At 35.2% G+C, this 14,585-nt stretch overlaps 1 protein-coding gene across 2 annotated transcripts in view; it reads left to right on the top strand.

The window, feature by feature from the left end:
• ATP2B1 (ATPase plasma membrane Ca2+ transporting 1) overlaps nt 1–14,585 on the top strand; it is a gene marked incomplete in the record, with an annotated part of 70,462 nt that overhangs the window by 41,163 nt on the left and 14,714 nt on the right. For both annotated transcript variants that reach the window (XM_072401233.1, XM_072401234.1), the window contains 5 exon segments: nt 2,292–2,534; nt 3,613–3,854; nt 12,672–12,909; nt 13,814–13,993; nt 14,067–14,154. In XM_072401233.1, coding sequence (XP_072257334.1) covers nt 2,292–2,534; nt 3,613–3,854; nt 12,672–12,909; nt 13,814–13,993; nt 14,067–14,154 — 991 coding nt within the window.

Below are 14,585 nucleotides of genomic sequence, written 5' to 3'. Positions count from 1 at the left end.
TTTATTACAAGGTTAAACTCCTCTAAAAGCTGTTTGGGAATTTATAAGTCTTAAAACTACTCATGATAGACTTAGCCTTGTTTAGGAAATGTGATTGGATAAAGCATTTTATCCAATATTCTTGTAGGTTTTTTGATTTGTTTTGAATGTGTTTGTATAAGTGGTCACTTTACATTAAATCAGAGCTTCACTTACTTAGATACCAATTTTTAAAGAAATCAAATGAATTATCAAAATGGACCTACGAGAAAAGGTTGCTCAATCGTACTAATCTGTAAAAGGATTTAAAATACAAATTCAGATTTCTGAAGATGTCAGTCTGTATTTAAAAAGTGATAAACATAGGGGTTCTTTTGTTACCAAGCCAAGGCTGGTTAGACTAAAAAGATTTCAGCCACCAATGTCAGGAAAATTTGTCAGGATGGAAAGAAAAACCCACAATCTACTTAAGCTGAAATATAGACTTCACTGTAGATAAGTGGTGGTTCTGTTTTAAGATATAATGAGGTGCTTTCACATACATTGAGCTGCACAGTAGAAGTACAAAAAGGAGAACAAGTCTTTACTGTGCCAGCATCACAAAACAATCCACTTACAGTATGCCAAACTGCACATAGACAAGCCTCATAACCTCTGGAACAAAATCCTTTGGAGTGATGAGGCCAAACTTGAACTTTATGCTCACAGCAACACTTTGGCATGGCCAACGATGAGTACACTGTTCCTACTGTGAAGCATGCAGGTGAATCTCTTTGTTTCAGAGGTGTGTGAGCCCCATCAGTACAGTTTTTATATTATTTATAAATATTTATTACATTATAATTTATGATTTGTGTTTCAAACTTTATCATACCCTGAAGTTACTCCTAAGAATTACAGGCCTAAAATTTTAAACAGTAAATTATCATGCAAAACAATGTACCCCATTTGACATAAAAATACTGACCTAATTAGACCGCGGGGCAGGTTAACCTAATCTTCCGTGGGTATTTGCACTTGTATTTGCATCCATGTGCTTCTTTTATTTTAGGACTATGAGGTCCATGTCACACAGGCAATCTTGATGCTGACGATATGTTGCCATCAATTGGGTTGCCAAGAGACCTCACTCCAGTCTCTGTAGAATTGCTCCCTTGCTAGTGAGGCCAGTGACAACACAGCCCTGTAGGTATCGATTGAATTTGTGCAGCATTACAGTACAGTGACAAAACCATTTAAACAGAGGCTTGTGAAAGGCTCTCCTGCATCACTTTTGATTTATCTTTAACACCAGAGTTGTCAGTGTGACATAACTCGTAGAATCAAACGTTCTTAGAATATTTTACATTACAGTACAGCTGATGTTTGATGAGGAAATTCCTACAGTAAAATGTATAATGATAAACATACAAATTGCGTTTGATCTGACAAAACTGTAGCAAAAAAGATTCATCATATAAATGAGAAAACTAATATTAGAAAAAAAAACATTTCAGTTTAAATGCTTTGCAGGTACAATTGCTGTGGTAGATCTGTAAAGGTTCTCTATCTATCGATCGTATAATTTTTTTTTAAAATACCTTTCTATCGATATAGTATGCCAAATGTCTACATTTTTTTCATCTCCTACTCCAATATAGGAAATATAAATACAAGATTTGTTGCATCTGCCTTTGTCATGATTCAGTGATTTTTACATACCTAAAATAATTAGACATGCAGATTGGGAGGACTTTACAAGATTACCTCCTAATGCCTGTTTTTTTCCATTTTCTTCTTTTTCCTCTTCTGCTTATTACTCCAGGACCAGAAATGCATTTCTAGCTTCTTGTGCCATTTTTGTATTTTGTCCATAGCTCGCCACTAACGTTAAAAAAGAACCCTGCTGATTTGTGAATTAGCCATATCCCCTAGTGTTTTTACTATCGCTGCCTCTGGCATGTATTTACAATGCACATGGTGGATGCCCTTTGATGCAAATGTAATTTAATGTTCAGTTTGTGTCTAATTCTAGCTGCAGTATTGCTCACCCCTGATTCTTGCTATGTTGCTGGTTAAAGTTTTAAAGAAAAACTGTCTGGGCATTTTATATATTGGTATTATTTTGAATAGTTGTGACTAATATTGATTTTCATTACCTGTTTTCTAAGTGTTTTCAGTGTCTTCATATAGCATAGGCCTAACAAATCATTTCATATTTCTAAGTTCAAAAACTAAAAAGGCATTAAAATGTAAGAAATGTATGATAAACTAGGAAAAGAGTATTTAAGCTACTTGCAAGCACACTAACAATTTTTTTTGTGGAAATCTAGAAAATGATGAAAGATAATAACTTGGTTCGACATCTGGATGCCTGTGAAACCATGGGAAATGCCACTGCAATCTGTTCAGATAAAACTGGAACATTAACCATGAACAGAATGACTGTTGTTCAAGCTTTCTTAAATGATAAACATTACAGAAAGATTCCTGATGCAGAGTCCATTCCTGAAAATGTACTGAACCTCCTTATCACAGGGATTTCAGTCAACTGTGCTTACACATCAAAAATTTTGGTAACTGCTATCTCTGTTTCTCTATTTTTTTTTTTTAACAGATGTTAAAAAAAAATAGTGTTGTAATTTAAAATGAACCCACCATTTGGCAAAATTTGAACAAGTTAAAATTATTCTTCTAATACTGTATGAGATGAAATGTACTGTACAGGATTCTTGTATGCATATGTTTTCAATTTTTTGCCTATAAAATTTATTTTTTAACTTGTTGAATTTTCAAAGTGCAATACATGCCTTTAAAGTTAGGGAATTCTTTTAAAATTAGGAAATACCCACTGTAAATTGGGAAAAGAATGGTCCATTCCTTGGCTGTTCTGCAAAGGTGTCAGCTGCAAAACTAGGAACTTTGAACCTAATTGATGAAGACTATTGTATTTCATTAGTGAAGTCCATACCCCATTGAATTTGAGCTGTCAGAAAAGCCAGACTTAATGCAACAAAATACTAATTGAATGTTTGGTGGCATCTATAGTTTGTTTCCCCTACTTGGTCTGAACGAATCACGTGCCATTAACTACAACAATGGCATTTAATGTTTTAGAAGTGTGTTTTACTAAGCCAAGAACATTCAGATGCTAAAAAGTTTTGTATCCTATCTTAGATTTGTTTGTAATTTAAGTAAAACAGCTGAATTATCCACCTCCTAGAGTAGTGGTTCAGTATTTTTTTTTTTTTTTTTTTTTTTTTTACCAGTGGTTGTACTGTTTGAATACCTGTGCTAGTTGCTTTGCTCTAAGCATGCTCCTTGTTGTATAATGTAATAATGTAGAGTTACTACATGTATAAATCTGTTTTAATTTTCCCTAAATTACAGCCCCCATTTTGTTACACACAATATTTTTAAATGAATGCCTTTTACTGACCTATTCAACACAAAACTATATCTCACGCATTTTTAATATCAGCAGAGGCTTTGTATAAAATATAGAAGCAGGGTAGCAAGCTTACATTTTCTAAAATATTAAATAATTTTATTTATTTTTTTTTTACACCTTATAAATGCAGGCCATTGATGATCGGACTTTATGATATTCATTGTTTTTTTCTGCTTTGTGACTTTTTATAAATTATTTCACAGCCTCCTGAAAAAGAAGGTGGCCTACCGCGCCATGTTGGTAACAAAACTGAATGTGCCTTGCTGGGATTTCTTTTGGATCTAAAACGGGACTATCAAGATGTTCGGAATGAGATCCCTGAGGAAACCCTTTTTAAAGTGTACACTTTTAATTCTGTGAGAAAGTCCATGAGCACAGTGTTAAAACTCAATGATGGTAGTTATCGAATGTTTAGTAAGGGTGCCTCAGAGATCATCCTTAAAAAGTAAGTAGCATTGTTTGATTTTCATTCTGTTAACATGGAGTGTTACTTATTTGTGTTCACAGACAAACTTCACTAAATACTAAACAATTGTGAAGATCTGATATCATTCATACTCTTTTAACAGATTTGGTAGAACTTGCCTTAATCATAACTAAGCAAATGTATTTGTTGGTGCTTTTGAAATTTTTAGACTTGTAGGCATTAAGCTTTGTAATGGGTTCCAAAGACATGCAGATATAATACTGTGCAAAGGTTTTTAGCAAATGAGGAGCAGTAGCAGTAATAAAAGGGTGATTCTTTTGGATTATCAGCAATACTACACACTTTAGTTGTGGTGGTGAATATGTCATAACACCCCCTCTCTCCTGTTTAGTGTTGTTGAATAACTCCCATTTAACAAACAAAAAAAATACTATTTTGGGTGCCTGTGCTTGTAATAATAATTTAATGTATTAATTTGCTACCTACCTGTACTTCTGTGACAAACTAAAAGTACTGATAATTTTGGCAAGCTGGATTTAATCAATGTACAGGTAAGGTATTACCATACCTTTTGTAACTTGCATTGGTTACAGGTTTTTCAAGTTGCCCTGGGGTGCTTTTCAGTATGAATAAAATGTTGCATGCACAGTAGTACCTTGCTGCCCAAGTGTGAAAGGGGCCTCACTCATATATGCCCTTTTGATTAAATCCCCTTAGTGGATGAATAAGAGTTTTTTTGTATCTATTTATGAACATAGTCTATTTTGTGACAGCAGCAGCTTCTACAGCTGTTGCATATGCACATCAACTCCTGGTTATCATTCTAAGAATAGAGAAATGCAGGCAAGGAAGGGAGCACAACATTGAGCCAGAAGGTACTACACATGCCCTGTGTACCTCAGTTAAGCTTTTTTGGTGTTTGTCCAATGTCCACACAAGGTAAATGTGTAGGAAAAAAAATGCAAAATCTAATCTGAAGATTAGTACAATACAGTATGTTGCTCATTTGTAATTCAACATGTGTGAAACACATTTATGTCCCTCGAAGACAGAAAAACAACTTTTCATTTTATTATTCAAAAAACCTCTTGCTTGAAGGTTGAGGTCAATATATTGTACATTACCTGTATTGCTTGTCTGTGCTATGAATCTTGTTGTGCCTTTTATACTTAGACTAACCAGTCTGTAGTTTGCTGTATCTCAGTAGTATAATATACAATAATAGATTTATACAAATGTTTCGCTGACTGCTCTAGCTCTTGTCATGATGGAGGACTTTGCACAGCTTTGATATTCTTAGTATTTATCTGTTTGGAAAAACAGCTGGGGAATGTTGTGGGAAAGGGTGTATGCAAACCCTAAAATGCAATCTCTACTTTTCCTTTGCTGTATCATGGAGTAGCTGATATTTATCAAAGATTAAAACAATTGCAATTGTGTATACATTTAGATATGTGTGTTTCTTCCTTCTTGCATATTAGCCTATCACATAGCTGGTGACAGCTCTTCTTCCTCTACACTCTTTACATTTTTGCTCATTGCTTTACCCTTTCACTCCTTCTCTTCCTTTCCCTATCTATCCAATGTTGTCTGCCCGTCTGACATTTCTAGGCAGTAAAAATGAACTTTAGGAGTGTCCTAGAGGTCAGAAGTATGAAGCCAAGCAATAGCATAACAATCCAAACCTTGGACACAGCCCAGAATTAAACAAGGAAAAATCTTAAAGCAGTCTAAATGAATACAAACATTATATAGAATAGCAGTTTCATAGAATAAAAAGTGCTAGCCCACTGCAGTACATCTAATTCTCTCTCGGCTATATATTTAGCCAAATCAGAATCAATTCTAAAGTTTATACTACTTTAAGTTGTATAATCTATTATAAAATTGGGTATGAACATTAAAGATCATAATAGCTCAACTTGGAATTTAGTGAAACTATTCACTTGGCTTGAAACTTATGCCAGGTAAGTTTTATTTAAATGTGTTTAGGAGTGCTGTCAACTCCAGGTAACTAAGAATTACCTCCAGCGGTCGCCAACTGGAGCTCCGCGGCTCTGGCCAAGTGCTATCAATTCCAGGTAACTAAGAATTACCTCCAGCGGTCGCAAACTGGAGGTCCGCGGCGCACCTGCCAGAGCCATGGACCCTGTTGTTACTCGTACGAATCGCAAGCTCAGGGAGGTGGGCGGGTTGTGTCCCATCACGTTTTCAGAGCTGCAGTATGAGAATTGGTGGGCTTATGACATCACTTTGGGGGCAGTTTCTTACCCTTTGAGTGACACCCGCCGCATGTGCGGTCTGGAGCCGGTAATTTTAGTGATCGGCAGAACAGATTGGTGACCACTGTCCTAAAAGACAAATACAGCAAGTCCTGACAGCTAAATCTTCTTTACGCTATAAAATGTGTGTTCATCACTGTGTCCCAGTAATGAGTCTTTGCCCTCACTTCTGTCCTGGGCTGTGGAGTCAGTAGATAAACCCTTCGACTCTGACTCCTCAGTTTCTGGCACCCCTGACTCCGACTCTCCGACACCTCTGTGTTTACAGGTTTTCTCATTTTATCTTCTTTTGCAACCAAACTTCACAAAAAATTTTGAACCCCCCAATTATTCATAAATCAATAAATTTATTATAAAATTAAATAGAACACAATATTTTTACCATTAATAAAAATATATGAAATAAATTGATAATTTGTCAATTATGTTTTTTCTTTTATATAATTTTAAAATTAAATCTTTATTTCAGGGATTTATACTAAGTTTTAAAATAACAATGTTATTCATCTTTTTATCTTCAAAGTTATTAGCTTTATATTCAGTATTACGCTTACCCTTATGGCCAGAGAATTAGATAATGCAGAATGTCAAAGAGTGGTAGACAATTATCTGAATGGAAGTGATGCCTCCCAGATAACAATGGTTTTGGGTTGTAATCGTACAACCATAACCAAAATTATTAAAACCTATGAATCTTCCGGTAGTGTGGAAAAATTACCAAGAGGAGGTCTGAGAAAATCAAAGTTGGATGAAGCCCATAAAGAGGAGTTATGCAAGTTAATGTCCGAAGATTGTACAATAAGCCTCAGGGAAATAAAGGATCAATTATTTGCCAAATTGGAATTAATGTATCTATTTCAACAATAGATAGATACATTGATAAATTCCAATGATCATTAAAAGAACTTAGGCTTAGCTATGCTAACAAAATCCTTGATCTCATTGCTAAGTAAGATGGAAAAAACATCTACTTTCTTGATGAAGTAGGTTTTAACATCTCAATAAGAACAAAAAGGGAAAGATCTACTGTTGGGCAAAGGGCGGTGCATGTTGTAGCTAGAGTGCGTTCCAGAAATTATTCAATTTGTTGTCTAAGGAATAAAACTGGCACCCTCCACTTTGGCACAAGCATTTAATCAAGAATTTTATTGATGAGGTTTTGAATGTTTTCAGTGGAAAGAGTGTTCAGCATGCCATCCTAATTATGGATAATGCTGCTCGCATCAGCAGTTAGATTTGAAGCATAATGCAGGCCTTCTGATGTATGGGGGGGGTCAGGAAATTTAAAAGCGGAATACAATGTAATCTGCTTTTAAATGGTTTTTACAGTAAAAAAAAAAAAAAAAAAACACACAACATATATTAAAAATAAAAGAACATATTTTAGTGCACCAAACATCATTGCCCAGAGCCCTGATTTACAGTTTGCCCACTACTATCTTTTTATATATATTATATTTTTTGTGGTCTATTATTTTTTATTTATAATAAATAAATATAATTAGGATACCTTGGCGTTAATCCTAAGAATTACAGGCCCACAATATAAACAAAAATTTCTATGCAAAAAAAATAGGATCACTTTTGGCATAAAAAATCTGACAGAAATAGAATGCTAGGGGGGTTAAACTTGGAATATAGTTGTAGAGTAGAATAGCTGTTAAGTGTGATCCAAAACTAACTCAATGTAGTGTTCTCAGAAACAGAATTGCTACCTCCAGATTCTTTCATCTTAAATCAGACTTTATTATTTTTAGAGCTGAAAATAGTCTTTCAACACTGACTTGGGTGGGTGGCATTGCTGTTACAGTTCTAGCCACATCACTAATAATCTCAGGATAAAAAAGGATGGATGGCTTCTTCTACAGTCAGTTTTGATGAGCAATCATACTTCTTTTCTTCTTTTAATACTTAAAAAACTCCTGCTGGAATCTCTTTATTTGGACATTTTCTGGTTGTTTATCTTTCACGCATATGCAACATCGCTTTACTGTTGAAAGTTCCATTTTGTCCCAGTAGGAATCAAAGTCTAATTCCTCATTTGAAGCGGATGATCCTGAGTTACCAGTGCTTATAGCTTCATCCAGTGGTGGTGTTCCAGGTAGTAATCCCTTCATGCGAACTGCTACATTTTAGAGGGCTTTTTTGCAGTATCAATCTGGTCATTGCTCAACAAAATTCAGTTCATTGGATCAAAAAAAAAAGCAGCTAACAAGATTTGATTTTCCAATAAGAAATTCTCTCTTTTCCTCATTGAAGATACAAGGCCATCAACTATTACCCCCCACTTTTGTTCAGGCAATATATGAAGCTCTTCCATTTCAGGAACTGTTTACCAGGTGTTAAATCTTCAGATTGCAAACTCTTGGTGACAGTAAAGGCGTTAGAGAGTAGATTTTCCAGTGCTCTTACTTGTGTCCAATGGCTTTCAGTTAATAAAACATTTTCATTGTCCAATCCTTCAGGAAAGTCTTTTAGTTCAAGCAAATGCTTTACCGTGAATTAAGTGCTTCCCCAGCGTGTTGTTTGATCCAAAATGGCTCCTTTTCCTGCACGTCTTTTCAAAATGGCATCTGTTTTAGTGGCCCAGGCTGCAACAGTTACTTGCCTCAATTTGCCAATTAGAGTAGCTGCATGATGATCTTTCAATCTATCTCTTATTGCAGAGTATGAACAGCACAGCGCATATGTTGAATAGTAGTACGCTTAGATGCTTCTTCAACAATGTTATCCAAAATGTCACTATTCTCTACGCTTTCTTTTTCTCCAATACTTGCAGAACTGTCTTCCTTTAATATGTGTCTGTCACTTTCTTCATCTACTTTCTTTATTTTCTCAATTGTGCTCAAAATATTAGAAGCATTATCTGTCACAATACAAAGAATCTGTTCCTTTTTAATTTCAAAATCTTCTAGAACATCCTCCACTAACTTCTGAAGATAGTCACTGGTGTGATGTGCCTGAGTGTCCTTTACTAAGGTTTGCGTTATTGTTTTATTAATTTCATCAACAAATCTAACACTAATAGCAAAATAACTGACGTGTGCATGCATCAATTTTTATGAAGTCAAAATGTCCCTTCAGACCTTTTCATAGTTCTTCCTTTTTACATTTGGCCTCTTCAATTATAGGTTTCTTTATACTTTCTCTTTCCAGAGAAGCACCAAGTTTTTTAGCCATTTCTCCATTTAGACCTAAAAAGGCTGGCTGTGACAAGAGGGATAGTGGTACACTATTCGTTACTATCATTTCAATAATTTGATGTTTGAATTTTTCTGGTCCCATTTGTTATGGTAACTTTGTCGGATATAAAGAATCTTCTTTTAGATTTTTGAACATTTTTTATCCCAGAAGTAGATGGAATATTTTCATTGATATCTTTCTCATCCACAACTTCTAACACTTTAGGATGAAAATGCTGCAAGTGTCTTTTCAAATTTGATGCTCTTGTAGGTGCATTTTTGTTGGACCCATTGAATTTTTGCATCACCTTGTTTTTCACCATCATCTTCAAGAATACATTGACACGTAATGTTTCCCATCATTTGATAATGTAAAGTGCTCATAAACAGCAGATTTTATTGTAACAGACTTTTTGCTATTGTGAATAGGGTGCCGCTTTCACTAAAATATAAATATAAAATATGTTATACTAACTAGCATATTCTTTAATTTAAATACAAACATACACATAGTCCTGCACTATTGCAGACATACATACAACACGGCACTATACACACAAATAGGCTTTAGCCCTGCACTAAACTTAGATATAATTTGTCCTATACAAAAAAACATGCACAAACATATATACATTACACACAACACAGCCCTAAATTTTTCTCAGAAACTTACACACAATATGCAGTATACACAAAACATTTATACATTCCTGCACCATACACACACCGTAGTTTTATCCAGAAACATGCACACAGCCTTCCATCATATTACACACAAGCAGCCATGCAGTTTTAAAATAAACATGAACACTTACAGTTGAATCCCAAAAAGTCTGTTCCTCCAAGCTCTTTTAGCAGACAGAGAAAGTTGAGCAGACACTGCTACCTTTATCTTTGCTTGCTGATCCTCTGCTGAAGACAGGGCAGTGGGAGGCTCCAGGGCCAGGGGGGCCTCCTAACTAACTTCCTAGTATTAGGTGGTCGGCAAAATGATGTTAAAGTTTAGCCCTGGATTGGAGCATATATGGAGAGTGCAGACAGGACACCTGAACACACATCAGGCCATAGCACTCGCCTACACCTAGTATCATTACACTTATTTATACTCAGATGAACTTGTTAAAACACATTATATCTGAATTCAATTGAAAACACTTTTTAATGTACATGATCCAGATTACAATAATGTGAATGTCAGGTTGCATATTAGCTCAGCTGAACTTCACACTAGTAGAAATACAACTATGCACTGGGCTTTATTCTTACATCAGCGAATTACTTATTTATGACTATTGTTTGTGAAATTGGACATTGAATTTGCTGTATTTTTTTTTTTTTTAATTAAATGTATCGGGAGTCGCAGTCGGCACATTTTTATTGACTCCGAATCCTGGTACCCAAAATTTTCTCCCGACTCCACAGCCCTGATTCTGTCCCATATCTGTTATGCAAGAAAAATCTCCCAAACTGACAAAGCAAGAGACAGAGGGGGAGAATGTTAAAAATTCCAAAGCCCCCTCAATGTAAAAATTTAATGTGGGTTATGTGGATGACCTTGTTGCTTGCTTATGAAAATCTTGTTGTCTCTTGCTATTTCTGAATTGGTAAACTAAAACAAGCTTGCATCAAGTACAAGGCAAAACCAATTATCTGCATATTTGCTTGATGTCCTACCATAGAAAAAAATAGCATTGTGACTAGCAGTAGCAACCCCTTTTTTCTTCAAAGGAGATTGGCTTTGTTGTACTATGATTTTCAACAAAACCTGTTTTATCACTTTTTTTTATATTCCTCTGTATTTTAATTATATCCAGATTCTGAAAGGTAAAACCTGCTCGCATTGCAGAAGATTCTTCCTGCCCCTTCATGACAGTGCTCTTGACTGTTGTTTTGCTAATTAGTCACACAGCTCTGCACGTGCAGTATCACTTTCTCCTCTTTACCTGTGGGTACCTGTTGTTATTTTTTTTGAGGCTTTGGCAGCAAAGCTTTAACACTTCAGGTAGTGTCAGAGACAACCACTAATCCCCACCCCCTCACATCCCTATTACCCCATCACTATGATGGGGCGTAGCTTCATTAGTCAATGAGAATGTGTAGGAGGTAGAAACAGAATGAAAAACATTGACTCTATCAGGAGTATTCAGATTTCTGCAGAAATAGAACAAAGCTGAGTATTTTTGCAGTCTTGTAATGACTCATAACATTAAGTCCTGCATTGGACTGTTTTCTTGACGCATGGAATTGTATTGGCGGTGCTAATTTAGTTTTGAGTTTGGCCCGCGACTTTAAGTTTTTATTTTTGCTCACTGTGTATTTGAGTTTGAAACCCCTAATCATTATCTATAATATTGAATGACCCCTGAGTATCACAATCCACAAGTTCTGAGGTGTAGACTAGAACACAGCCATCCAAGTGTAGGGTTATTCTCCCAATATAGTATTAGGGGTTCCTTGGGGCATTTTGGAGAAGAGACAGTAAAGCAATCACTAGTTTTAAAAAAAATTACAACGTTACTGTCCCAGCTTTCTTTATGTTCGTTTTGCAAGTATAGTCTCTTAATTTTGGAAAGTTAGCATTTGTTGATTGGAAAGAATCTTCCCGAATTTGACCGTGTTCTAGTGTCCATCTTTTTTTCTACACCCACACACCAGAGCTTGCAGAATGTTTAATAGCCTGTTGACTTCAAATATGACATAGTAAACCATTCATTCTAGGGTTGGTTGCAAGACTGTCCAAAAAAAAAAAAAAAAATAATAAGTTTTGCCTGTTGAAAGCATACCACATTGCAAATAGGAAATTGTCAGCTGAAAATGTTTTATTTTAAGGATTTCGTTTATGCAGTAAATGTGTGTAGCTCAGGTTTATAGTAAATTGTTTGTGCATCTACCTTCTATCTCTAAAGAAGAAAGATGGACAGCTGATTCTGTCATATTTGCTTAATAAATTCCCCTCTATTCATGTTAGATGGTGAGATTGGGGAATAACAATGAAGTCTTGCAGCTGGTACCAAAAGGGCGCAGTTCCTCCCAATTATGTGGTTATGTTGCTTAAAGACTTGTTTACCCCTGATCATATCACTGATGTCCCATATATAACATAAACTTTTACATGTGGGAATGCAATAGATGTGACAGGTCAAGTATTTTTCCTGCAAGTATCTAACTTCATTTATCCTCTCAAATACCACATCTAAGAATTGTATTGCCAAACAGTAAGAGTATGTTTGTTTGTTTGTTTGTTTGTTTTTTGTCATGGGTTGCTATCTGCTTATCAAATGTTGGTACTTTTTTATACTGTATAACATTTAGGCCATTATCGGATACTTTTGTGGTGTTGATATTACTATTTTGCCATTTTCTCGTTACAGGTGCTTCAAAATTCTTAGTGCAAATGGTGAAGCCAAAATTTTTAGACCAAGGGATAGGGATGATATGGTTAAGAGCGTGATTGAACCAATGGCTTCTGAGGGGCTGAGGACCATATGCTTAGCTTATAGAGACTTTCCTGCTGGAGAACATGAGCCCGATTGGGAAAATGAAAATGACATACTTTCTGGGCTGACCTGCATTTCTGTTGTAGGCATTGAGGACCCAGTGAGACCAGAGGTCAGTAATAACATTTAAAATTAAATTTAAAAAAAGTTTCAGTTGGTACAAGTTTGTTTCTTACTACAGGTAGTCCATCTTTGAATTGGGGGTAGTGAGAATATCTAGCTAACTTACATTTAGAATGTGGGTTTGAGTACAGTGCCACATTCTGTGATCTGTTGTCACCGCAGAATTTAAAGAAAAACAAAACTGGACATTAGAGCTCTTTTGTAGCCAAAACCAGGTTAAAACATTAGTTTTCTATCACTTTATTGCAGTATTCAATGCAATCTAGTGTCCAATTTGTTGATATTACTCGTCATTAAAACTAGAACAAAAAATGTTGGCTGGAATGGGGCACTAAACTTCATTTAAAAGAAAATAGAAATAAAAAGTATATACTACTCCAAACATTATAAAAATAAATTACCATCTTTCAATTTAAGTGGTTCATTTGATAAAACAGATTTCGGCAGTTTGGCTTGTTTTAGAATTGTCCCAAACTGTCTGTCATATTTTTCTCTTGGGATTTGCCAGCTGGTCAGAATATTCTAATGCTGAGTTTAGAGGACTTTTATCAAGCATGAGCTGCATGATCTTGTAGGAAATGAATAATCAACTTGCTCCTCCAATTAAATAAGTTTATGCAGTTGAACTTTGCCTTTCAAATGTGGCACGTCTAATCTAAATTTAGCAAATAAATGATGAGACCAGGCACTTGACTAGGATTTACAGCTTTTACAGATTTAAATTTTTTTCTGGTTAAGAATTAACCATTTTTAATTTTTTTGGTTAAGAATCTATGTCTATTGGCATAAAGAGCTCCACTTGGAGCTTCACATGATGGCACTTAAGGGGCTTGACCGTTTACGCCTGTATATTTCGTACTTGAGTATAGTTTGTTTTCTTTCCCGCATCCAAGGTGCCAGAAGCAATAAGAAAATGTCAGCGAGCTGGTATTACAGTCCGTATGGTAACAGGGGACAACATTAACACTGCCCGCGCTATTGCCACCAAATGTGGAATTCTTAACCCTGGGGAAGACTTCCTTTGTGTAGAAGGCAAAGAATTCAATAGACGAATACGAAATGAAAAAGGAGAAGTAAATATCTTTCTTTCACCATTTTTCTTCCTGTATTTTTGTACAGTCTCCTAATACTATTTTCATATGGCAGATTGAACAAGAACGAATAGATAAAATATGGCCTAAGCTTCGTGTTCTTGCTAGATCATCTCCAACTGATAAGCATACATTAGTAAAAGGTAAGAGTATATTGCTTGCTGCTGTTTTTATGTCTTTTTTTTTTTTTTTTAACCTAAATCATAAAATGTATTATTGAGACTGTTGATTTGATTTCAGTTTTACATTTTATATGTGCATTAATAATTTGGGATTTAACAGCAACAAAGTGTGTTTTTTAGAAAAGAACCAGACATGTGTAAAAGGCTTCAAGGTGTCCTTTTATCATAATCTGTTATTTCTTTTTGTAAGAAATACAAGCTATGTAAAAAAAAAAAAAGGTATTTGTTAAGCTACAAAACTTATGAGTCTACATTGTGTTTTTGCCATGTTTTATGGCTTTTTAGTGTTTAGGACCATTGCCATTCTACTGTAATCATCAGCAAAAACCTTAATATTGCTTCTCCCGGTGCTTAATTTAATTTCTTTCAACATTTAAGGGATATGTATATGT

Source organism: Pyxicephalus adspersus, chromosome 2, assembly GCF_032062135.1.
Source record: "Pyxicephalus adspersus chromosome 2, UCB_Pads_2.0, whole genome shotgun sequence".
Taxonomy (NCBI): domain Eukaryota; kingdom Metazoa; phylum Chordata; class Amphibia; order Anura; family Pyxicephalidae; genus Pyxicephalus; species Pyxicephalus adspersus.
The sequence above is the reverse complement of the archived record's forward strand: the minus strand, read 5'-3'. Positions and strand labels throughout refer to the sequence as shown.